General features: G+C 34.8%; 2 protein-coding genes across 5 annotated transcripts; one reads left to right on the top strand and one right to left on the bottom strand.

Moving 5' to 3' along the window:
- The first annotated feature begins 4,541 nt into the window (after nucleotides 1-4,541).
- Nucleotides 4,542-12,085, top strand: LOC126802956 (probable inactive purple acid phosphatase 27). 2 transcript variants are annotated; one of them, XM_050530678.1, is made up of 14 exons: nucleotides 4,542-4,921; nucleotides 5,069-5,156; nucleotides 8,157-8,429; nucleotides 8,585-8,693; nucleotides 8,861-8,978; nucleotides 9,065-9,197; nucleotides 9,453-9,640; nucleotides 9,755-9,941; nucleotides 10,040-10,107; nucleotides 10,343-10,433; nucleotides 10,541-10,729; nucleotides 10,825-10,908; nucleotides 11,038-11,149; nucleotides 12,029-12,085. In XM_050530678.1, exons 1-13 carry the CDS (start codon nucleotides 4,590-4,592, stop codon nucleotides 11,101-11,103), a joined length of 1,926 nt encoding a protein of 641 aa, XP_050386635.1. In that variant the 5' UTR covers nucleotides 4,542-4,589; the 3' UTR covers nucleotides 11,104-11,149; nucleotides 12,029-12,085. The 2 variants fall into 2 exon arrangements, with proteins under 2 accessions (XP_050386635.1, XP_050386634.1); XM_050530677.1 differs by lacking the exon at nucleotides 12,029-12,085 and having other exon boundaries at nucleotides 11,038-11,161.
- A 988-nt stretch (nucleotides 12,086-13,073) lies between these two features.
- LOC126802004 (crossover junction endonuclease MUS81) lies at nucleotides 13,074-24,194 on the bottom strand. 3 transcript variants are annotated; one of them, XM_050529516.1, is made up of 16 exons: nucleotides 24,007-24,194; nucleotides 23,309-23,576; nucleotides 22,757-22,845; nucleotides 22,579-22,657; nucleotides 22,391-22,477; nucleotides 22,171-22,296; nucleotides 21,003-21,234; nucleotides 19,961-20,165; nucleotides 19,777-19,862; nucleotides 17,949-18,097; nucleotides 17,165-17,222; nucleotides 16,583-16,741; nucleotides 16,200-16,279; nucleotides 14,872-15,106; nucleotides 14,209-14,295; nucleotides 13,074-13,659 (listed from the first exon to the last, which is right to left on the bottom strand). In XM_050529516.1, exons 2-16 carry the CDS (start codon nucleotides 23,506-23,508, stop codon nucleotides 13,552-13,554), a joined length of 1,980 nt encoding a protein of 659 aa, XP_050385473.1. In that variant the 5' UTR covers nucleotides 23,509-23,576; nucleotides 24,007-24,194; the 3' UTR covers nucleotides 13,074-13,551. The 3 variants fall into 3 exon arrangements, with proteins under 3 accessions (XP_050385473.1, XP_050385475.1, XP_050385474.1); XM_050529518.1 differs by having other exon boundaries at nucleotides 14,872-15,004; XM_050529517.1 differs by having other exon boundaries at nucleotides 23,309-23,573.
- Between the last annotated feature and the right edge of the window lie 205 nt (nucleotides 24,195-24,399).

Below are 24,399 nucleotides of genomic sequence, written 5' to 3'. Positions count from 1 at the left end.
GTTGGGTCATGAACTGAGAACTGTAAATATATTTGGTTTGTGTTCACAAACAGTAAAATGATCATTAGACACTAATATGATGAGTTGAAGAACTTCATTCTAAACCAAGAAAGGCTGAGCAAAAAAAAATGTTTTTGTTTATGTTCGAAACTTTGAATACGAAAAGAGATTAACAAAGATTTCCTCTAGGGTCATCTGATCCACAATTTACAGTATAATGTTAAACATTACAAAGTTATTTGGTGAAAATTGCTCCGGGAATTGATCGTTGTTATAAAGAATAATATTTCATCAAATGTTTTTTTTTTTTTTGAGAAAAGTATATGTAAATAAATGTGATCAAGAATTACAATCTAAGGGAATTTATAGTGGTGAACACAATTTATCACACACCTCTCAATACCTAAACCAGTGATTATAGTAGACAAAACCCTAAAAATTCAACTATAACTTAATAAGCAGATGCAAAAGTAGTTGATATCTGCTCACCGCCAATCCTAAGAAGAAAGCATCTTTAATAGCATCACATATCAAATCATCCGACATATTTGTAAAAACAACTCTCTCCATTACATTGACAACAAGAATGAACCGACAATTAAATAGTCTCTGAAGATAACATGCACCACAATCATGGCACACACAATGACATAGTAACCAACCATTTAAAGTTCTAAACCTACTGACACCCTAAACTGATGACAAAACCATCAAACAAATCATGAAAAAAAAAACAGAAAAATTAGACCTGGTCCAGTTAACCCAAGCCCACCTACTTGACCCAATCCAGGCCCAGGCCTACCTCCACGGATACACCAGAGAGCAGCACGCTTGGAAAACAACCTAACACGTTGCCGCCTTCCGATCCCCGAACAGTCACCCAGCTGTCGATGGGGCCACCGCCAAATTTCCTCCAACCGATCTTGTGGTAGATATGCAGCTCCTCACCGTACCATTCAAAATCCAACCTTAGAACGAGGATCGAACACTCGCCCATAATAAAAATCAAACCATGTAGGCCCGTCACTACCCTATCTCTCCTCTAGGGGTGTTAATCGGTGTGAATGGTGCGGTTTATAGGTGATACCGAACACCAAACCGTTCTATTTATTCGGTTTGGTTCGGTTTGGTTTTTCTCTGGTTTATATCGGTTTTTCTTTCGGTTATTTTGTAAAGAAAATCGGAGTTTCTTTCCTTGTCTATCTACTTGATTCTTAACGAAATAAAAAGAACATGCTGACAGATTTGCAAAATTCTATTTACAAGATATAGTTGCTTCACAAATGCATACAATTGCAAAAACTCATTAAACAAGTTATACCACATTAGTAGGCATGTTGTGGTTCCAATGTCTAAAATTCAAAATATTAAATTTTGACCGTCAGATGTGATCAGCATATTTAAATACGGATATAGTAAAAAATTCATCTAATTTTGATCAAATTTGGGTCTCGATCGATGTGGTCAACATTAACTTAATTTCATCTAATTAAGTGTGAATTCGTTCTTACCCCCTCCTTCGTGACTAGTTTTGGTGGATTCTTTCTCGCACACACTCTCACATATATGTGATGTAGCAACGCGTGTAAAATTTTCAAAGTTTTACGTTCCAGGGATAGGGCTACCCATAGGCCAATAGGGGATAATAAGCGTAAAAAGGGTTGACCACCTTGATCGGGACACAAACGTTATCGAAAATATGTGATTTTTTTACCACAACAATATTTCACTATAAGTAACACATCATGCGGACAGATTTGCAAAATTCTATTTATAATATATAGTTGCTTCACAAATGCATACATTTGTAAAAAACCACTAAACAAGTTATACCACATTAGTAGGCATGTTGTGGTTCCAATGTCTAAAATTCAAAATATTAAATTTTGACCGTCAGATGTGATCAGCATATTTAAATACGGATATGGTAAAAAATTCATCTAATTTTGATAAAATTTGGGTCTCGATCGATGTGGTCAACATTAACTTAATTTCATCTAATTAAGTGTGAATTCGTTCTTACCCCCTCCTTCTTGACTAGTTTTGGTGGATTCTTTCACGCACACACTCTCATATATATGTGATGTAGCAGCTCGTGTAAAATTTTCAAAAAGTTTACCTTCCAGGGATAGGGCTACCCATAGGCCCATAGGGGATAATAAGCGTAAAAAGGGTTGACCGCCTCGATCTGGACATAAACATTATCGAAAATATGTGATTTTTTTACCATAACCATATTTCACAATATGTAACGCATCATGCGGACAGATTTGCCAAATTCTATTTATAATATATAGTTGCTTCACAAATGCATACATTTGCAAAAAGCCACTAAACAAGTTATACCACATTAGTAGGCATGTTGTGGTTCCAATGTCTAAAATTCAAAAGATTAAATTTTGACCGTCAGATGTGATCAGAATATTTAAATAAGGATATGGTAAAAAATTCATCTAATTTTGATAATATTTGGGTCTCGATCGATGTGGTCAACATTAACTTAATTTCATCTAATTAAGTGAATTTGTTCTTATCCCCTCCTTCTTGACTAGTTTTGGTGGATTTTTTCATGCACACACTCTCACATATATGTGATGTAGCAGCTCGTGTAAAATTTTCAAATATTTTACGTTCCAGGGATAAGGCTACCCATAGGGGATAATAAGCGTAAAAAGGGTTGACCGTCTCGATCGGGACACAAACGTTATTGAAAATATGTGATTTTTTTACCATAACCATATTTCACTATACGTAACGCATCATGCGGACAGATTTGCAAAATTCTATTTATAAGATATAGTTGCTTCACAACTGCATACATTTGCAAAAACACAACTAAACAAGTTATACCACATTAGTAGACATGTTGTGGTTCCAATATCTAAAATTCAAATTATTAAATTTTGACCGTCGGATGTGATCAGCATATATAAATACAGATATGGTAAAAAATTCACCGAATTTTGATAAAGTTTGGGTCTCGATCGATAACATATTTAATTATGTATATTAAATATATCTATAAATAATATAATTTCTTTGTAATATATATATATTCGGTTTTTCGGTTCGGTTTCGGTTTTCAAACATCCCAAACCAAAACCACACCAAATCTTTCGGTTTGGTGCGGTTTTTTTGCGGTTTGGTGCGGTTTTTTTTTCTTCGGTTTTTTTCGGTTATAGTTCGGTTATGATTCGGTTATTTTTCGGTTTTCGGTTTTCAATTAACACCCCTACTCTCCTCTCGACACAGTCCCAAACTCCACACACAAACAGAAGCCTGAGCATACGTACATTCTAGTATTAAATTTCCCTTGTGTTCTACTTTCTAGTTACACCTCCTAAATTGTTTCGTGAGCATTTGCCTCGTCATGCTTATTATCAAAATATTTTCTCATTGTCTATCTAACAATCTGTCATTACTTAATTAAGAAGAAGAAATCACAATTACATTGGAGGTTTCGCATGACTGCTAATTAGGCGGTGCTAATCGTGGTGCATCCTCTCTACTACGAGAGGATGTTGGAGGTACTACAACCACCCCGAAAGATGAAATAAAGAGAAAGATAAATCTCATTCGTAGTTGGATTAAAACTAAACATAACTTGTAAGGAAGAACAACAATAGTGAAGAATGGATATCAATTAACTTGATCGATCCGTTCTTAATAAACCCTTAATCTTAACTATTAGGATTTTTTTTTATAATGTACGTTCTCAAAACTTGCTAAGGGACGTTGGACATAATGTTCGTACATCAAATAATGGAATCTGAGTTCTCCATGGTTAGGTCACTAGATGCGTAGAACTGAAGAACATTCTTCAAAAGTGAAAAATGGGCAAATGGCATCGCGCGCATAGCTACAGCTATAAAAGGAATAGCATCACGGCCTCCATTTGAGCAATATTGTCTAGCTAGCAAATCGTCAAACCTGTATACATAAATGTTAAAGACTATGAAAGAAATTGCAACAATTTTTCAAGTACATATTGTATCCATGCTATGATTCCATGCCATCTTAAACGGGCACAAAAAGTAACCTCAGAACCGCCCTGCTTAATCGGGCATAAAATGCAATACTTGGTGTACAATAAAAGAAGATAAATTGATGAAATAGTACATGAAGCAAGATCCACTAGTTAGCTTATATTAGCTTGTGGAGAAGCTCTATGCATATAAGCATATCCACAGCTTCTAGAGCATCTAACTAGAATCGGCAGAGGAAGAAAAAACCAAAAACTACTTAGAAGTTAAAGGCTTGTTACAGCTGCGTGGTGTGTCAAGCATAACCAGCGACAACGTTACGTGAAGAAACAAAAAGTTTCAAACGTAATTTTCGTCGGCCACACCAATGACCTATGATCTATCTCTATCTATGTCATCAATTTGTAATAGGAAACTATGCCATGTTTATATATACAATCCAATTAGTTTCTTGTCAAACACCAGATTCTTATACAAAGCCTCGATATCGCCAACCAGATTGATTTCACAACAGCAACAAAACAAACAGATAATTAGGTCATTTGTCCATGATCATGATTCACAGCTATTAAAGTTTTTAATCTCCATTCTCTGTATATTTTCCAAATGGGATCTTCCAGTACTTGTTGGTTTTTAAAACCTGTTTTTGTTGTGTTCGTGATATTGTTTCTTGGCTCTTGTGCTTCTTCATCTTCCTTGCACCCTTTGGTTTTCCAGTCACAACTCGAACACCTTAACCACACGGCAATATCAGACTTTAGGGTACTCAACAGAAGATCCTTCGGCAACTGTCCGCATCCAAGCCCGTATCTGCAAATCAGTATTAACTCGAGTTCTGCTGGCCTGGGAGATGATGAGTTTGTGACTGTCAATGTTACTGGCGTCTTGAAACCTTCCAAGGATGACTGGGTGGCCATGATTTCACCTTCAAATGCTGAGTAAGCGTCCTACATTTTCATATGTACATATATTTATGATGAATTAATGTTATATGTGATGTCGAAACTTCATAGGTTAAGTTATACTTTGATCATAATATTGTGATGTAAGTTGCATAACTATCTAGCTATATGCATGCATCCCAGTGTCACAAGCTGTCCTTTGAATGGCATGTACTACGTACAGACCGGTGATTTCAGTACTCTTCCTCTTCTCTGCCATTATCCTGTTAAGGTAAATGATTATCGATCTAATCCTTCTGATGTTAACTTGAAAATATCATTATGCATTTAGTTTCTTTATGATTAAGAATTTGTATGAAAAAGAAAATTAAAGACAGAACTGCTTTGGTAAAGATATAGAACACTAATTCATGAAAATCATAGGACTATCGGAAAGGCAAAGATACTAATTATGTGCAATATCTGGGTCTAGATCTGAAAGACACTTTGTCAATAGATTATTTTTCTGGTTGTAAAGTAAGAGAAGGCCAAGTAACTTCGTTTGCATGCAAAATTATGAAGTGTTTTTTCTTATACATATCGTACGTATTGCATGGGCGACATGGCAAATGCGGCCCTGATTATTGAAAATAATTAAATTGCGCAAGTAGTTTCGTTTCATGACATAAGTCTCTCTTTCGTAAATGTTGAGGCTAGGCCTTAGATTCAACAAAAACTACAAGCTAATTAACTAAAAAGAGTGGCATACATCAACTGTCATTGAGTTGGGTAAAAGAACAGATCGAAACAGATTGCAAGCAGCACACACTTGTTATTTTAAGGTAGTAACAGAAATATGGGCTAAAAGGCCATAAGAAGTCGAACAGCGTATGGAGGGCAGCTGATCGTTCAAAACTGGCGCCAAAGCAAAGAAAAGATCGAGAAACAACAACCTTTACGCAACAACCTACCCCATCCTATCTTCCAAACTTTTTTTATACTATATCTCTCAACCACATACATGTGTATATAAACTATACTGGAACAAACACACACCCGATCCGTGTGATAAGTTTTCATTTTTCATAATAAATAGGGATTTTACTAATAATAGTGGAGATAGTAGGGTGGTTGCAAATTTACAATACATGGAAGTTATTTGAAAAAGAAAAAAAATTCTTATTTTGTTTTATTTTTATTTTTACCTTTTTATCCCTTATATATATTTTTCAATTTTGAATTAGTATATGCTGTAAGGCTTTATCTATAACTTCACATAACTTTTAGTTGACAAAACTTGTTTTGGTTATAATATTATAGATATAGTGAAACGCAATAGCGATTTTAGGTCACAATTTTGGCAATGGTCGTTACTTGAGGTTTGCAAAATTGATATATTATTCTCTCGTATAATCATAAGAAAAAGAAAAATTTTTGTCTTCTCTTGTATAATTGTATCAAAAAATAAGTTGTTATCGTAATTTAGCCGACCACATATATGAGAAGCAAATTTATAAATAATGCTATTGCGAAATTAGGTCACAATTTTTAAATGATGCTATTAGCACGAGTGCTTACATATTTAATCTCTTCATGTATATGAAGAACTGTTTTTTTTTTTAACAAAAAAAAAACAGAACTATTATTTGAAATACATGGGCACCAGATTTGGAGATGCAGGGTATCGATCCCCGTACCTCTCGCATGCTAAGCGAGCGCTCTACCATCTGAGCTACAGCCCCGATCAATGCCTTTTTCCTTTTTTAATTTAAAATGCAAAATCAGAAATTGTTCAAGATTTACTTTGTGAATTGAGATTAGTGGACCGCTGAGTGCTCTTGATTAGTTTTAGTGAAAATTATAGATAAACCCGATTTTAGAGCCCCTTTTAAAATTAAACTCGTACCCTGTTTTTCTTTTAATTTAGACCCAATTCATGTATAATGAGCATTTATTATTGTTATTTTTATTCATCTTTTTCCGTCTTCACCTTTTTGCCTTTCAGATTGGCTAAAGCAAAATTTGGTATTTTCTTAATTTCAACATAAGTTTGAATTTTGAATATTAAACTAAAATTTAGCTCGATTTGAATGCATCATAATCAATTACATTATGACTTTCTTGATTTTGTACCTTAAGTAGGTGTGTGTGTGTATATATATACATATACTTCTGATAGATTTTTATTTCCTAATGTGTAGGTACTTTTTTTACAGATAAAATATCAGATTTTATCTAGAGTTTAGAGTCTCATTTCATATGAATCATGAGAAGAACTTTTACTTGCTTCAAAGAAATATGGGGAAGAAGACAAACATCGATAGTTTTTCTTACATATGACTTAACAAGCTGATTGATAATCGGAGAACTACTCTAAAAGAAAAGACAGGGTTGGAGAAATAGAAGAAATGACTCACATGAGAATAACAGTTTTGCATATTCACTTTTAAACTCATATTTGATGTCTTTTTACATGCACAAATGATATCTGATTATAAGGTACATAGTGATCTTGTTCCTTGTTCACTTTTTTTTTAGGTATATTATTATGATCGAGAGAGTTTTTTATTCGTAGTTATTTGCATTTCTAATTTACCTATTATGTAGGGCTTGAGTAATATAACCTTCAAACTAAAACATAGGTATAATGTAGTGACAAATCTAATGAATAAGTATAATAAAAAATTGGAGTCTAATACATAGGTATCAAACGAAAAGAAATAGAAAAATAAATTTCCTACACACGAGATGATTTTCAAAACCTCAATTAGATATCTTATGCATATAGGCAAAAACTACCTATATATACATATCTTCTATAAATCGAAATTCATTTTCACCTAACTTTTTCTTAAGTTTTATTAAAAAGTTCAGTGATTATGAAATTAATTCAAATAAATAATTCATAATTAAGGTAATTAAGACATAAAGTCAATTAAGAACAATGTAAATTAAGACTAGTAATTACAATTTTGTGATTAAAATATTAATATAGTAAGCTTGATTTATGGAATTTGGTACATAATATGCAACATGGATTGAGTGGAAGCTATAATTAAGCGATTTAAAAACATCTGATTGTTATTTATATTAGTGGCAAGAAAAGTAATTTTGATCAAAAGCAGGCTTGGTTTCTTATATCACATAATTTCTTTTTCTTTTTTCATTCCATCTAATTGAAAGAGTTGTAGAGGTGAGTTTATTTTAAAATGAGTGTTGATTTTTGAGTGTATAATAAATTACCCCTTAGTTTTATGATGGAACATGCCGTTTAAATTAAATTTCTTTGCAGGCAACATACATGAGCACTGATCCTGACTATCTGAGTTGCAAGAAGAAGGAATGCAAAACGTATCAGAATGGAACCAGTCACTGTGCTGTCTCCACATGCAGTGGTTCGATAACATTTCATGTTATTAACATCAGAACCGACATCGAATTCGTCTTGTTTTCTGGTGGATTTGAGCTCCCTTGCATTCTGAAGAGGGCAAACCCTCTCAAGTTTGCCAATCCAAACAAGCCACTGTATGGACATCTCTCAAGCATTGACTCAACTGGAACATCGGTAAATAAATCGTGTCATATTCAACTTTGTGACGATCGAGCAATAGTCGAAAAGTGCAAGATGACATAGTGCCTTTTGTTTTAAGTTTGTAACTATGAACTTTGGGTAGCATGTAGCTAGTTCTAAAAGAGAACAAAACATAACTTGTGGTGCAGATGAAGCTAACATGGGTCAGCGGGGATGAGAAACCTCAGCAAGTACAATACGGAAATGGAAAATCACAGACCTCAGTAGTTACTACATTTTCACAAGCTGATATGCAGAGTGAGTTCTCATCGTTTTGCTTCTATAAAAGTAATTTCTTATGGAGAAATGCTCAATGTCCCATATATATACAAGAGGTGGTTAGAGTTAAAACTTAAAAGTAGCTTACCCTATATGGTTTTGAACCTCATTATTCCTTCTAATTATTTCCTCTTACTAATTGATAGGTTCAGTTGTTATACCAAGTCCAGCCAAAGACTTTGGGTGGCATGATCCGGGCTTCGTTCATTCAGCGGTGATGACAGGACTTAAGCCTTCATCAAGCTTCTCTTACAGATATGGGAGGTACATTCATATATATACAACCTCAAAAATGATATGAAGGGTTAGATTCAACCTTACTTGGGCCTTGGGGGTTGAATAAATTGCAGTAATTCAATTGGTTGGAGCAATCAAATCAAATTCCGGACTCCCCCTAGAGGAGGATCTGATGAACTCAAATTCGTTGCATTTGGCGACATGGGAAAGGCTCCTCGTGATTCTTCTGTTGAGCATTATATTCAGGTAAAATGAATTATGATGCTTTACGTAGTAGTTTGTACTGAACATTCTTCCAAGCTCTACCTACAACACAACAGGCATGTAATGTTAAGTAAATAAATATGGATAAAATGAGTGAAAGAAGGAAAAGAAACTAGCTAACTACTAATTAACCAACCATACAGTACATTATTCATCTTCTACATTAGTACATACCTTGAAAGCTTGAAGCTAGGTAAGAAAAGCCTAAACAGATTGTTGATCTTCTTGCGTGAATAGCCAGGATCCCTGTCAGTGATTGAAGCCGTAACAGATGAAATAAATTCCGGGAAGGTAGACTCTATCTTCCACATTGGAGACATAAGCTACGCCACTGGGTTTTTAGTTGAATGGGATTTTTTCCTTCACCAAATCAACCCTGTCGCTTCTCGAGTTTCATACATGACAGCTATAGGGAACCATGAGAGGTACTGTGTAGTGTGTGCTATATAGTAAGACATGATACAGATGACTCCAAATAAGAATGGTATTTATTGTTACTTATTCTTTACTCAACTCTATGCTTCCTTTACACTTAACAGGGACTATGGAGACTCAGGATCAGTGTACATCTTTGCAGATTCAGGTGGGGAAGTTGGAGTTCCTTACGAGACTTACTTTCCAATGCCAACCCCAGCAAAGGATAAACCATGGTATTCCATAGAACAAGGAAGCGTGCACATCACAGTAATTTCAACAGAGCATGAATGGACCAAAAATTCTGAGCAGGTAAAGATGGTCAGCACTGATCTATATATTGATCAAGACTCAAGAAGGCAATGCACGTCCTTCTATCTGTGGTTTGACGTTTATGTATGTTCTTGCAGTATCAGTGGATGAAAAAGGACATGGCTTCTGTTGATCGTTCTAAAACTCCTTGGTTGATATTTATGGGGTAAAGCACTACTCTTCAAGTTTATGTACTTTTTCTTTAGGAACTTCGTAAAATATGAATAATTTCTTTTAGCCATTAGTTTCTGATCAATCGGATCTTTTCATGCACGCGACGTGGTTTGAAGCACAGAAATTGTCATTTGTTCCTATTATGATAAATCAAATTAGTACTAGGTTAATAGCTACTTCAAAGTTTCACCAGATATTCGTGCATATTAATAGTTTTCATATTGCAGGCATAGACCAATGTATACATCTTGCCCTGGATTCATGAGTTTTGATCCAATATTCGTTGACGAAGTTGAACCATTACTTCTGGCAAGCAAAGTAACATCCCAGACCCTTCCCCTAGCTAGCTTTGTTTTCACTTTCATTTCTCAATGGATTTTTAAAATCTCTGCTGACATGTATATGCTATCTGAAATTTGAACTAGGTTGATCTGGCCCTGTTTGGTCATGTCCATAACTACGAGCGAACCTGCTCCGTTTATAAGAGCAAATGCAAGAAAATGCCTAGCAAAAACGAGGATGGGATAGACACATATGATCATAACAACTACAGTGCCCCAGTGCAAGCTATAATTGGAATGGCCGGCTATTCCTTGGACGAGTTCCCCGGTGGCGTAAGTCCTTACCTCATTCTTCATATTTCTTCATATATGTGGCCAAAACTGAGCAAGCATATTCTTTACATGTAATTGGGACTTGAATTAAACAGATCAACAATAGTTGGAGTTTATCAAGGCATGCGGAATATGGTTATCTCAGAGGGCATGCAACAAGGACTAATCTCAAAGTAGAGGTATGTATGCAAACTTGAGATTAGCACTTCATTACTGCGTAGCATATACATTATCAGATGAACCGAGTCAGCGAGAATTGAATTTCAATAAACGCTAAATCATCTCATGGTTTGTTCTGTTTGTTTCAGTTTGTAAACGCAAAGACACGAAAAGTTGTGGACAGTTTCCAGATTACAAAAGCATCAGTGAGATAGATCGAGTTCAATTGTGACTACCAGTCTTTTCTTTAGAAATTATAAGGTAATATCTATATCTTGTCCTCTTTAGGTAGATATGTACATGTAATTTGTGGGGGTACGAAGATGGAGTCAGAAGTTTAATACGCAAATGAGCAACATGTACACCTAGATGAACAAATTACAAATGGCTAAATTTTAACAACAGTACATGAAATATTAACTTTTGAAACTATCACAATGATACATGAAGTTAAAAACTATATGCAATATAAGTACATCTAGTTAACTTCTCCCTTAGTATTTATGTTTTCTGTCATATTTCTAGAGGCAAACTCGTCTATTTGATTTGATTAGTTAGGAAGATCACCAATTCATAATTCTGAATTCTCAGCGAGAGTATAAACAGTCTTGAGAAGGAGGCTCCACAGATTTTTGGTAACTGTTGTTGTAATCCAGTCCAGAGAAGCATGTAAGAATAATAAGAGGGAGGAATTACACCTGCATTACCAACACTACAAGTCTACAATACACATAACTCCATTAGAATACATATATATCGACCGATCTCAAAATATTGAAAGTCCAAAGCGCATATCAGTGTATTAGATGATCACACCGCCATACTCGTCATTCCTACCAATCAGTAGCTTACCCAATCATCCAATTCCAATTCATATATTATTATAGACAACATCCTTATCTACTTCTAATATTACTCAATGTTTGTATAAGAATGCGGGAAATACGTTTCTACTCTTCATCTGGCACACTCCATAAAGAGTTAACGGCAATGTATCTAAACCAAGTCGGATTCGTGAGTTCATGTACAATTGTGATACTATTAAAAGTTGATTCACCTTAATTCTCAGCGGGCAATACTTCATGTATTATTCTTAAAATTTTCTCAATTACAAATAACCATTCCTAAGTATATATACAGGAGTTACAGACAACTTTGATCTTTTATAAGAGTTGGCTATTCTACTCCTACTCCCTACATAATCTCAAGCTGAGCAATTTGAGGTGCCCCGTAAGTTGCTATTCAAATTGCTTAAAAGAAATTGGATCATATAAAACTTGCAGCACACCAAGGGATACTATGGTTTGTCTTGCAAGAAGATGATACCATGAATTTCATACAGGATTGTGCTAGTTTTCTATACTTGCAAAACTCACTAATTATGAACATGGTCAAGTCCAGATCCAACAGAAAAGGGCATTTCCCAAGTACTCTGAAGGAAGATTCAGCAAGTGAAACCCTTGCAGACTATAATAAATTCAATCTCTATGCACCCAGCTGACTGCTGAAGTTATCAAAGATGAATACACTATTTTGATGCAGAGGTAGACTAGCTTACACAAGTAGACTTATCTGAGATACTACTGTAGGATATCTTGACCAAATATGAATATTTGATGTAGAGGTACATTAATACACATTTCCCTTAAATGAAACGGAAAAACAAAAGAACTTATGTTGTATTTGGATAGAGGAAAACAATGAGAAATTTAATTAAATTCCAGAAATTTGATATTTCTTATCCTATTTGAGGGTGAAATTTTAAGAAAAGTACAAATTCTATTGGAAAAGATAAAGAGAATTTGAAGCATGTTTTTCCTATTTATTCCCCATGAAAAAGAGGTGTCATTTTTTAATTATCAATCTTTTCCATGCAATTCTAACTATTTTTTAAATTCTAGGGAATAATATCCAAACAAAAGAATTCTCAATTCTTAAAATTTATATTACTGAAAAATAGAATTCTCATGAAAATAAAATTTCCATCAAAGATTACTTCATCCAAACATAGCATTAATGTTCACAAAGTGAACTACAAATTGAATTACATGCTGTCAATAATTTCAAAAAACTTCCATTTCGTCAAACAAAATTCTTTTCTCGAACTTTACTTGACAACAAAATTGAAAACACATTCAAGTTTTAGTTTATATAGGAAATCTTATTCAAAACTTTAGTATCCATATTTTCACATTTATACTCACCCATTGCCCATTTCTGAAAACAGGAAAACAACTTGGAAAAACAGGCGCCTTAGCCTTTCTTCTGCACAGTTAGTATAAGGCCCTCTACAATGATTTATTTCACTTATTTATTACAAATCTAGTGGAAACATGAATCATGTGCATCCACTTGAAACTTGTGAATAAGGATATACAATGCTATGACTTCTCCTCCAGAGTCTTTGATTTTCTGTATTTGACTCTCAAAGTTTCACCGCCACACCCAAACCTCTATTCCCACTCCCACTCCTTACCCATAGAATGAAAATACAATCGGACAATTCCTAGTTGCGTAATAGACTCAAATGACATTCAGACATTGTCTGATGGAAAATGAGAATAAACAATGCAAATGTAATAGACCCAATAAACAATGCAAATGTAATAGACCCATCATATTTACACGAGCAATTATGGAGTCATAATTTTGACAACCAGATCTCAATCAATGCCCCAAACAAAGTGAAATATATTCTTACTAGCAGCAGCATTCACAACATTGTTACTCTGTGTTCTAACCATCTCCTCCTGTGCGCTTACATCACCCTCCTGGTTTATAGGCTTGTGTTAGTACAATAAAGGGAAAAATAATAATCATCCAGCTATCCATTTGACCACCGATCATGGAGTACATAGCAAGTTTAAAGATGTAGAAGAAGAGATCAAAAATATGTATAAATGGGTCAATACAATTAGGACAAATTAGATAATATACAGTGTCATATGACAAGAGTTCCAGTCTAGTAGGTGGTAAATCAATCAAGACATCATTGGAACCACGGTTTCGGTGCAGAAGAAAATAGGGTAGAAATGCACAATTAAAGACACATGTTAAACTGTTAAACTGTTAACAATGCTCAAGAAACAGGGAGTACAGACCAAAAAATTCAAATTTCCTTAAAAAAAATACACAGTATGCAGTCATAAGAATGCATATGCAAAGCCACCTTATTATGCTCAAATTTCATGATCCTCATTTTGCCCTTTTCAATTTAACGCAACAACAGTAAAATTAAGGACCTTGTAACATTGTGGAAGAGAAATACCAACAGAGATCAACTGAATTTTTTCCAGTTTTTCTATGGAGTGAGGACTTACAAGGAGAGAGTATTCAAAGGCAAGAGAAGAAACTGTTTGGTACAAATCCAAAACAGCTATGGCCACTTCCTCAGTCACCTGGGGGATCTGCATTCATAGTTTAAATGTAGATGTTCATCGTTTTTGCACTAGGAAATGCTACCTCTAAAAACTGATATCTTACCCCACCAGACGATATCATAAACAATGATTCTAAAACATAAAGACCAATCTACTTAGCCTGGATGAGAGTATTCATACACTACTTGATGCAGTTCTAATGCTAAAAACAGAACAGTAGAAACATAGAGAGTGTGAAACCAACACATCATGAACATTGTTTAGATTGTTTATATATATTGAAAGAAATGAACCTTTTATGTTTTAAGTTTTGCAACTTGCATATATGATCCGCAGCTGCCTATATATCTCACATTGTATACAAACAACATATAGACACGGTCAATATAAAAGGAAGAAACTCGTAAAAATGCATAGGATTTACTTTTTTCTAAACACATTTGAGAGCAGCATACATTATCTATTAAAAATGTGTGTGTGTGTGTGTGTGTGTGTGTGTGAATAGATTGTTTACTGCATTCAGAGGATATATGAACAGTATGACCCTGAGACCCTGACTGTGGGATAAAGGATGGCTTCCATGTACATGGAAACAGTTCATACCTGCATGAGCTGAATGGCAAATACGTCACTGACTGTCATCTTATCCAGGTCTTGGCACCTTTTGTTAAATTCATCAAAAGGAGGACAAACACCAGCTTGCTTACGCTGTTCCTCAGATAGATCTTTGTAATACCTAAAAATAGCTTCAGTAAGATAACCATACTTCCTCAAGGTTTCAGTCAGATTTCCAGTCCTCTGAACATCAAAGCCCTCCAAAAGTTCGGTTGTGAAGCAACTGCGAAAAGATATGAAAAAAATTAACTGAACATTGATCCATATAATTTTCTTTTATCCTTTGGAGGCTAATAATATTATTTATTCTTTGGTGGCATAAAGGGTAATGATCATTATAACTGTACAACTGAAAACACTGTCTCAATAAGGAAGAGCCCCTAAGCCATAAGTATGAGACTAAAATCTTAGGGGAAAATAGGGTGAACACTTGAAAGAATGATAAAAAAACAAATTATATGTTGCCTACCCTTTGATTGTTACCAACAATTTCATTGAATTATATAAGGTATTAAGGTACAAATATAGATTCACTTAACCGAACCAGAACTAGCAATACTATCAATTTGAACTTAAAACTTTAACAACAACCCCACTTCAGTGACCATAATGGATTACCCATGGGAATCAACATTGCAGATGCTCTGTTTGATTTACTTTTACAAGAAAAAAGAGTTCTACAAAAAGAAAAGTTTAACCAAATCAAGAAGGAAAGACAAAACAATCTGAAACCAACTTCAGATGTTCATAGTCAAGGAGCTTTTATCTGAAATATCCAGACATGAACATGCTCCTTCAATTTGAAATCTAAATTTGAAATTGGTGAGATGTTTCAAGGAATTACAAAAATTGAATAATAGCAGGCCCGAAAAAATTCTTTTCAGTTCCGTTCTAGAACATGTACACCGTAATTAACATATGTACAGCAAATCAATTGCATAACGATGATGGAAAGCATTTAATTGAACTGAAAAAAAATCATCGTATTTAGTTGATGGACAAGACGTCTATTTTATATGCTTCTGTGCAACATTTATTTATCTAATTTTAATATATATAAAATAACCGGAAAGGCTTGATAGCCTCTGATGATACAACCTAGCCAAGCTCAACCAAAGTACAAGCAATAATTATTCAACAGTCAGACGGGTGTTGTCATTCTGAAAAAGGAAGGTCTTACAAAACACTATTATGTAGTCGCCGTTTATTTTCTTACTTTAAACATGATTATTTCAATTAGGAAGAAAGTACCTATAATCAAGCAGGAAAAAAAATATAGCCCTAAAGAAGACTTAAATAAATTCTTAGTTTCTTACGCTGTTTTGATGCTTTCTGCTGCGTCACAAGAATTTGGATCACCTTCCACGAGATATATCAGCTTCTTAAGTCCACACCTCTGATAATATGCAAATTAAGAAAATGTCAGGATCTACTTAAAAATTACATGGCTATTTCTTTTTTTTTCTTTTTTGTTTTTACAAAGAAAAAAACAAAAAGAGACAAATAAATTTGTCCAGTAGATAGTGACCTCCAAAAGAAACTGGAAGGAATAAACAAAAGCAACTATATTACACATTTACATTTAAACAAATCCATTCCAAAAATTCAAATGTAAACAAGATACTCCATGAGAACCACAGCTTAGCCGCAACTTCACATGCCGATAAAGATAATTAAATCTCTCAAATAAAGTCCATACCAAAAGTCTCAATTTTTGGTCCCTGTAACGGTTGTCTCTGATAGAACATCGCAAGTCATCAACATTCTTCCTCTCAACGATAAAATCAAGTACATATTCACTCCCAAAATGTTTATGCCGAGCTAACCAAATTCCATCTCCAACTGGTAACCGCCTAACCTGTAAGGGTGTCAGTTTGTTTCTCACTAAATTGTAATCATAATTAAGAAACTTATCCTTTTATTCTTCATAGTCTTGGATGTTTTTCGTACTTGAAGTAAAAGCATGTTACTGAGTGGTTAAGTATACTTGCTTCATTGGTATTCAAGTATTTATGTCCCATACATGGGTAAATGATATAATGATATCGCTTTGAACTATGATTGCATTAGTGTGATTAGTTATAATAAAAGACATTAACCCTCTTACTAGATTGTTCATTATGTCAACTCAACTTTGATATACATTGTTTAAATTTCATACAAACAAATAGACAACCAACAGAGAAAAAATGTTGCTAGTTTTGTGAAAAAAGAATTTTTGGACATCATTAGAATTTGGCAAGAAAAAAAAATTGACATTAGAAAGGCTACAACAACTCACCTCTACTGTGATTTTGCATCCAGATATAACACTCTTGATAATGCTCCTAGACCGTGATCTGAAACAACAACATACAATTAATCACACCAGTTACGAAAGCCAGCAAGGATGGTGGGCAAAATAATAGGAGCGCACAATACTATTGATGAATACAAACCCAACAGTAGCATAATGACACAAAAATTATCGGAACTTAGAAGACGGTTTTTCGGACTAAAATTAAGGTCTCTCAACTTTTTTCTTTTCTTTTCACTAAAGTACTAAGTAATTTTCCTGAAACATCCTTGGTCTAGTTGATTGGTTCGAAAACATTCTTGCAAACAGAGATATCTACTAAACAGAAGAACCCCATACGTTGTGCTTTACCTCTCTTTCTTGTAAGCTCTATATTTTGGAAACCGTGCATAGATATCTATCATGCAAATCACATAATCATATGGCTTCTTTGGTTTATTTCCTTATTTGCATTTTTCAGTAGAAATATGTTTAAAGAAGTAGAAATCTGTCTAAACAGGAACTCAAGGTTCCACCAACAACTTCTTTGTTTGGCACACGTTGATTTAATTTAATATATTAGAGATATAGTAATGCTGGCCTGTAGTCACCCCTAATTAATAAAAACAGAGAAGAGTAAGCCATGGGATCTAATGGTCAGGTTGCCAAAACAAATATAAAGTATAAAGTGACTTGACCATAGAAAAATGTCATAGCAAATATCGTTAGCTGGCTTGCTCATTAAATTAAATCAGAAATTTCAGAATAAAATCAAGCATATACTACTCACATGTGATTGGCCAATTGTTCTCGATCATCCAATACAAAGATTAATTCATACGCTTCTTCAAATTTCTCACCAAAGCTTAAAGGTGGCGCAGACAAAGCTTTCAGACTTGCTTCAACACCAGCCATACCAGACTTTGGCACAGGACAACTCTAAGAAAACCAGAAAGCCAATGAGCAACAATACGCAATGTTCAATAACTTTCAAATATAGGGAGACGCTTTAAACTACCCCACTATTCTGTTTTGCAAAACCAACCAGAAGTTCAGCTATGCTTCCTAAAGTAGCTTTATAGTACAACTGTACAGATGCTATTTTGGCACTTTCCCATTGAAGAGATTATTTTCAGAAGCATATAGATCCAAAGAAAGCAGAGTCAAGAAAAAAATGGTCGAAGCTCCAAATATTTTTAGTCTCAGGACACAGGGCTCTGCACATAGGCAGGTTTAGCAGTAAGGTAGCGGCCACTAAAATTAAAAAGCAAATACAAAATAATTGAGGCAGTCAAACATACAATGTTCCAGGTTTTTGACTTTTCAAAATCCCATATTATAACATTGTGGAACACAAGATCCAAAATGCTTTAAAATACTAAGAGTGTCTTACTTCTGTTCATTGTCAAAGAAGAAGAAAACCAGAAGCCATATGTCTTCACCAATCAGATATCTCCATAACTCATATTATCTCAAACTAATATGATACTTTTCTGCTCAGTATTGTAGTGATTAGTGAACAAGTATGTTTCTACACACATTCATTTATTTTCACAACTTAATAATCATACTAATTTGGCTCTCACTTTAATCTCCAAAGAGTGGACATGATATATGTGGGAAAGAAAATAGGTACCAGCAGTTTGCCTTCAGAATGTCAGCACTATTGCTTTTATTGCCATTATTTTTAATCTTCCTTATTTCTATTGACTGGAGACGGGCAAGAAGGACCAATTCACCCCATTGCATATATGATGCAGCTATTGTATCCCATAAATTGCATAGCCGAACAAAGTTCTATCTAATGTCCTCTAGATTTCTAGAACCAAGGAGCGGGCTGAAACTCTACCAGTGACATATGGAGATTCACTTAAGATTGATTCATCCTGCATATTACTACACTATAAGTTGGGTCAATACATTCCAAACCCCTATCTTCTTAAACAAACTGCAACCAACCCGAGTACTCATCAGAGTTGAATGACCTCCATCCCTTAAAATAAATGAAAAATTACAGTTGGACGGTTAATAACTGCATGGTTGTAAAAAAATTTAAAAAAATTAAAGTACAAATCAGAATATGACACCTATAGAAGCTCCTCTCAGTTTCGGCAGCAATTTAAATTTACAAATCTCCCTGGTTGTGGTTTTGGCAGGGTTGGTTTCATGACATAAGTCATCTCACAGGTTAATGTCATCATGATATAAGTCATTTCACGGTTTTGGCGAAGATACGAAACTTCTACAAATTTTGAACAATCGGTTGCAATGTCTTAATCATTAAACTTAGAATAGGGGTAAAATAAGATGACTCTAAAGCACAAGGAATAACAACATTGAGCCCAAACAGTGTAACTCTCAATTCCACTCTATTTTACTAAAAGGAAGAGAAGAAAAAACAACGAAGACACCACGAAGTCATTGTTTCTAGTCCCTACCATGCAGTACTTGGGAGTATCCCGGCATTGCTGAAACATTACAATGTATTAATGAAAAATACTTTTACAAATGGAAAATGTTATCAATCACATAAGAAGATATAGGTATTGGTATACCAACATAAAGATAGTATAACTATTTAAAATATATAGGAAAAACCGTAAACGACTTTGATTTACCTTGTCAGAAATGATCTTTTGCGAAGGACCTCCATCCCGAGAGGTGTGGGACAGTCGACTCTCACTTCCTACATAATTGCTATCACCTAAAAAACTTAGGGAGCTGTATTAGATGATGATCAAATATTTCAAACAAAATTGGGGCATTACAGAGTCATTTCGGAGCACAAGTAAAGCTTATTACCATTACCAAGAGTATGAGTGGATGGAGTTGTCTGACAGTTTCCCCTTGAGCTTTGAGATTTCATATGCAATCCATAAACCGCATCTTCTCGAAGGTGACAGAGAACCGATGGCCATAGTGAAGAGATTTCCTTGTTATGGGAAGTCTGCAAAACCTCACTAATAGCTCTGTTGATCTGTTCCTCAGAATACCCCATGCGTGTAAACTAAAGAAAACAAAATTTACAAAAAGTTTCTGTAAGCGAAATAACAATAAAAGGCTGTATGACCAAAATCTTTTGCTTCAATAATTTGTAACTTTTTAATGTCAAGTTCAATTAAGAATGTTAAAACAAAAGGTGAAAAGATCCATATCATGTGAAGCTTTCTTAAATGTCTATGTTCTTGAACAAAATGGAAAATGAGTAATATGAGCACTCAAAATAGACAGAAGGCCCATATTAATTTTAGAGTACGTGTTTATCTAAAGCAAGATTTCTGGAACAACTATTACCTCACTTTCACAGATAATCAGGTTTACGCTAAAGTGACTATTCCCAGTTTGTCAACCACCCTCACAAGCTTAAAAGGCAAAGGAAACAGAAAATCAAAGAACCATTAACTGTTCCTATATTTTGCTTTTAATCTCTGGAGCATCACCGTGAAATGGGGTTGCTAATGCCCCCTAATGTCTTTATTTACTGTTCCTATACGTTTCCATCACAAAATATCCATTCACCCTCCACTCTGAAAGCAAGGGAGAGAAAACATAACGTAATCCAACACAGGTGTCTATCTAGAACCCATAATTGTTTAGCAAAGAAAAGAAAAGGTATTGGTCTATAATCAAGCATAACAGAGGCCAGGACAGGACAGTGTGGCAGCAACCGAATCTTATCTAAGAGATGATGTCAACTTAAATAAGCAACTGAGATACAATGTTAGATTAATATTAAACTGGGAACGAATTGTGCAGAGAAGTAGATATGAGTATGAAAATGGAATGGAATTATGATTCCCAGCTATTATTCAGGGTAATAATGAAAGAGCATTTAGATAAATACCTTGTCAAGATGTTCCTTCGGAATATCAATTGAATTTTTATTCCTACTTGAATTACAGGAGAATAATGTCACATCTGTGGCCAAGCCAGGACTAGAAAGTTCCTGATGTGAAATGTCCACATCCATGATAGACGACTCCTTGGCATTAGAAACCAGTCCTACAGGAATTGGCAAACCAGATCTCACGAGACATTCATGAGCAGCCTCCTTACCTTCTTGAGTAAGCATGTACCTACAGGTTGTACAAGCATTATGTACCTGATAATAGTGTAAATATGATCAAGTGAAACTTTACAATATTGAGGTCTGAGTTTATCAGAACTAGCTTGATACATGAATCTTCGGCAGTCACTTAAGAGCAGTATAATACTAAGTCATGGTGTAACTAACTTGACACAAACAAGGTTCCAGCTTGTAATAACAATGATTTTTATAAACCTCAAGTACTTTATAACATCAAAAACAACTGTGCAACTACAGGAATTGGCAAACCAGATCTCACGAGACATTCATGAGCAGCCTCCTTACCTTCTTGAGTAAGCATGTACCTACAGGTTGTACAAGCATTATGTACCTGATAATAGTGTAAATATGATCAAGTGAAACTTTACAATATTGAGGTCTGAGTTTATCAGAACTAGCTTGATACATGAATCTTCGGCAGTCACTTAAGAGCAGTATAATACTAAGTCATGGTGTAACTAACTTGACACAAACAAGGTTCCAGCTTGTAATAACAATGATTTTTATAAACCTCAAGTACTTTATAACATCAAAAACAACTGTGCAACTAAGCCTCTGAACAAAACATGATTATATTTAAGAGCATCGGACTAAAATCAAGACTCATCATCCCTTAAAGAATCTGCATACCATTGTCAAGCCGCAAATCATCATTCAAATCAAAGTAGAGCCGTCCTATACTTTTTCTAGAAACAAATGCTTCCTAATAAAAAAAAGCGATAATAAATCTATACATATTTAAATATAAGACAGCAAATGTGGTTTTCTGGTTAGCAAACAGTGTAATGAATTACTATGCAAAATTGTCCTTGGCCGGGGTACAGGCGTCTCTGGTCATTAAATGATACAAGTTTGGAAACAAATGGTATAAATAAATAAATTATTTATTTTCCGTTAGAGAATGGAATGCACGATAAAGCCATACTTTGCAGGGCAACTTGATTTCACAACCAGTCCCTTGGTTATCAATGCCTTCATGCAGGACCAACCACTATACCATTCCCTTGTAGAATTTCCGGGGTGTACAGGTATTCCCTTTCCCTTCTCTGGCCTAAGAACAACAAATTGGGTCGTCAGCACACACATCCATGTTAACATAAGTTGAAAACAAAGTTACAGAACACTATAATGTGAATTTAACATACATAATTGGCACACGAGATAGTCCACTTGCTTCAGCTGCATCAATGAGTTCTTGTTTACGCATGAATTCATTCCCACTTTCAGTTCCCCTGATGACAACTTATTGTTAAATCTAAGTTCAAAATAATATGACAACAACTTCAATTACAGGTTGCAGCTGTTGTAGCACATAATAAGAAACCAAGTTTACCTGTAAAGTGTTATCAGTAAAGCATATGCTACAGAGTTCTTTTGTGGAACATAGCGTTTAGCTCCTTTAGGCCTCCTACCTACAAAAAGAACAAGTCCATAAGGCACAGCAACAAGAAGGAATATATAATAGGATTCGAGAAAAAAGGGAGTAAGCCAACAAAACATGGAAGAGATACCCTTGTTAGTTACATCTTCTGGCTCAGAACCGCCTGAACCAGTGTCAAAAAACCCTTGCATAAGCTTCAAGATCCACTTCCCAACACCCCTACACCAGAATAAGAGTTGCAAAAATCATTCCACTGTTATAGAATGTGAATATAAAATATAGATGACAGATTTTGGAATCACCAAAAGTTTTTGTTTTCCCTTTTTTATGCAGGTACTGAAAGCTCACTTTCATTGTTTAGCTCCCAATACAAGTAACGATAGCGCTCACTATCATTCTGTAGACCTCTCCTTAAATCCGAGTTATAGTAGGATAAAAAGATTCAGATTGATCATGGACTCATGGTAATATACAAATTCAACACATTTAATCCGAACCGCTAGTAACAGATGTAGAGAAGAAAATAACTAATGAAATTAAATTCTTATGAACAATAAAGCAAAAAAAGACGTCTTTTTTTATTCAGATATTAAGCAAGCTATTGAATCATCGAGAAAAACTGAATGCTAACAGTAATGGAAGCCTAAATTACTTTTATAATCTAAGAAAGCTAATAACTCACTTAATTTGGGAAAAATCTTTGAGGGTTTTAACAGGGTTCTTGGAGTTGCAGACATTGGCGTAAGCCTTAGTCAGCGTCTTCCCAATATTTTCAGAAACTCCATGGGGCTTCTTGTCAGCCAATTCCTGCCACTTACTCAGCATGTACTCCGCCAGGGTTTCATTCTCCGAGCACACCACCAGCCGCTTGTGCTGCTCCATTAAAATTCCAATAAGGCCACTCTTGTCTCTGAGATTCAACAGGCAATGTGCAACTTACATAGCACCTCCTTAACATATATGCACAGACGGGAAAGTGTTAAAATTGTTACCGGCTAAACCCTCGTGGTCAAATAACAACAAAGCACCAATGTCAATCAAACATTCAGAAATCGGATGAAGTATAATATGGAATCAACTACCACCCCGAAATACAAAAGTGAATTACAGTACATAAAACCCATAAAAGAAAAACAGGCAAAGTCATAATCTTGGCCAGAGCTGAAGGAAAGCCGCGAACTTTAACATGTGGGTATTGAAATAGTCCATGTTTCTGAAAACCCAGTAACATATAAGAATCGATCAAAATAAACAAAGCCCCACATCAAGCATTCTCATCTATATCAAACCCAGAAACGAAAATTCAAATCTTTCGGGAAAAGCAAAGCAGAAATCAGAGAAATTAACAAGAAGAGACCAATTTCCCCATATAAAACATACCTTGGGTTATTGGGTTTTGGGTGAAATTGGATGAACGAGGGCTTTCAGTAATCAAGATTGAAACTTTAAGAGGAGAAGAGGGTGCGATTGGGTTAGTGAAGAGTGGATCGAAGAGGAGGGAAGAGTGAGATGTGTTTCGGAGGGAAAGTTTGGCTCAAATTGTTTTAGCCAAACTTTTTAGCCCAGCCTTTTTTTATTTTTCCTCTTAGCATGTATTTTGAGAACTGTTTGCCTATTTAAATCTGAAAACACTAAAACGTCAGTTAGTTTGTTAACGTTTTTTTTAATACAAATGGAAGGTAAAACAAAAAGCTATTGGTGAAAGGACTTGGTGAAAGCTTTCGTTGATTGAAGAACGCAAATGAATTCTTTTTGCTTGTTGAAGGCCATTCT

The sequence above is a fragment of the Argentina anserina genome, chromosome 7 (assembly GCF_933775445.1).
Source record: "Argentina anserina chromosome 7, drPotAnse1.1, whole genome shotgun sequence".
In the NCBI taxonomy this organism is placed as follows: domain Eukaryota; kingdom Viridiplantae; phylum Streptophyta; class Magnoliopsida; order Rosales; family Rosaceae; genus Argentina; species Argentina anserina.
The sequence above is the reverse complement of the archived record's forward strand: the minus strand, read 5'-3'. Positions and strand labels throughout refer to the sequence as shown.

Coding starts and splice junctions, on each gene's coding strand:
- LOC126802956 (XM_050530678.1), top strand. CDS start 4,590: ATGGGATCTTCCAGTACTTGTTGGTTTTTAAAACCTGTTTTTGTTGTG. Junction 8,430..8,584: donor TTGACTCAACTGGAACATCG/GTAAATAAATCG, acceptor CTTGTGGTGCAG/ATGAAGCTAACATGGGTCAG. Junction 10,434..10,540: donor CATTACTTCTGGCAAGCAAA/GTAACATCCCAG, acceptor AATTTGAACTAG/GTTGATCTGGCCCTGTTTGG.
- LOC126802004 (XM_050529516.1), bottom strand. CDS start 23,508: ATGGAGCAGCACAAGCGGCTGGTGGTGTGCTCGGAGAATGAAACCCTG. Junction 22,846..23,308: donor AAAGATTTTTCCCAAATTAA/GTGAGTTATTAG, acceptor ATTCTGGTGTAG/GGGTGTTGGGAAGTGGATCT. Junction 22,478..22,578: donor TTACTGATAACACTTTACAG/GTAAACTTGGTT, acceptor AGTTGTCATCAG/GGGAACTGAAAGTGGGAATG.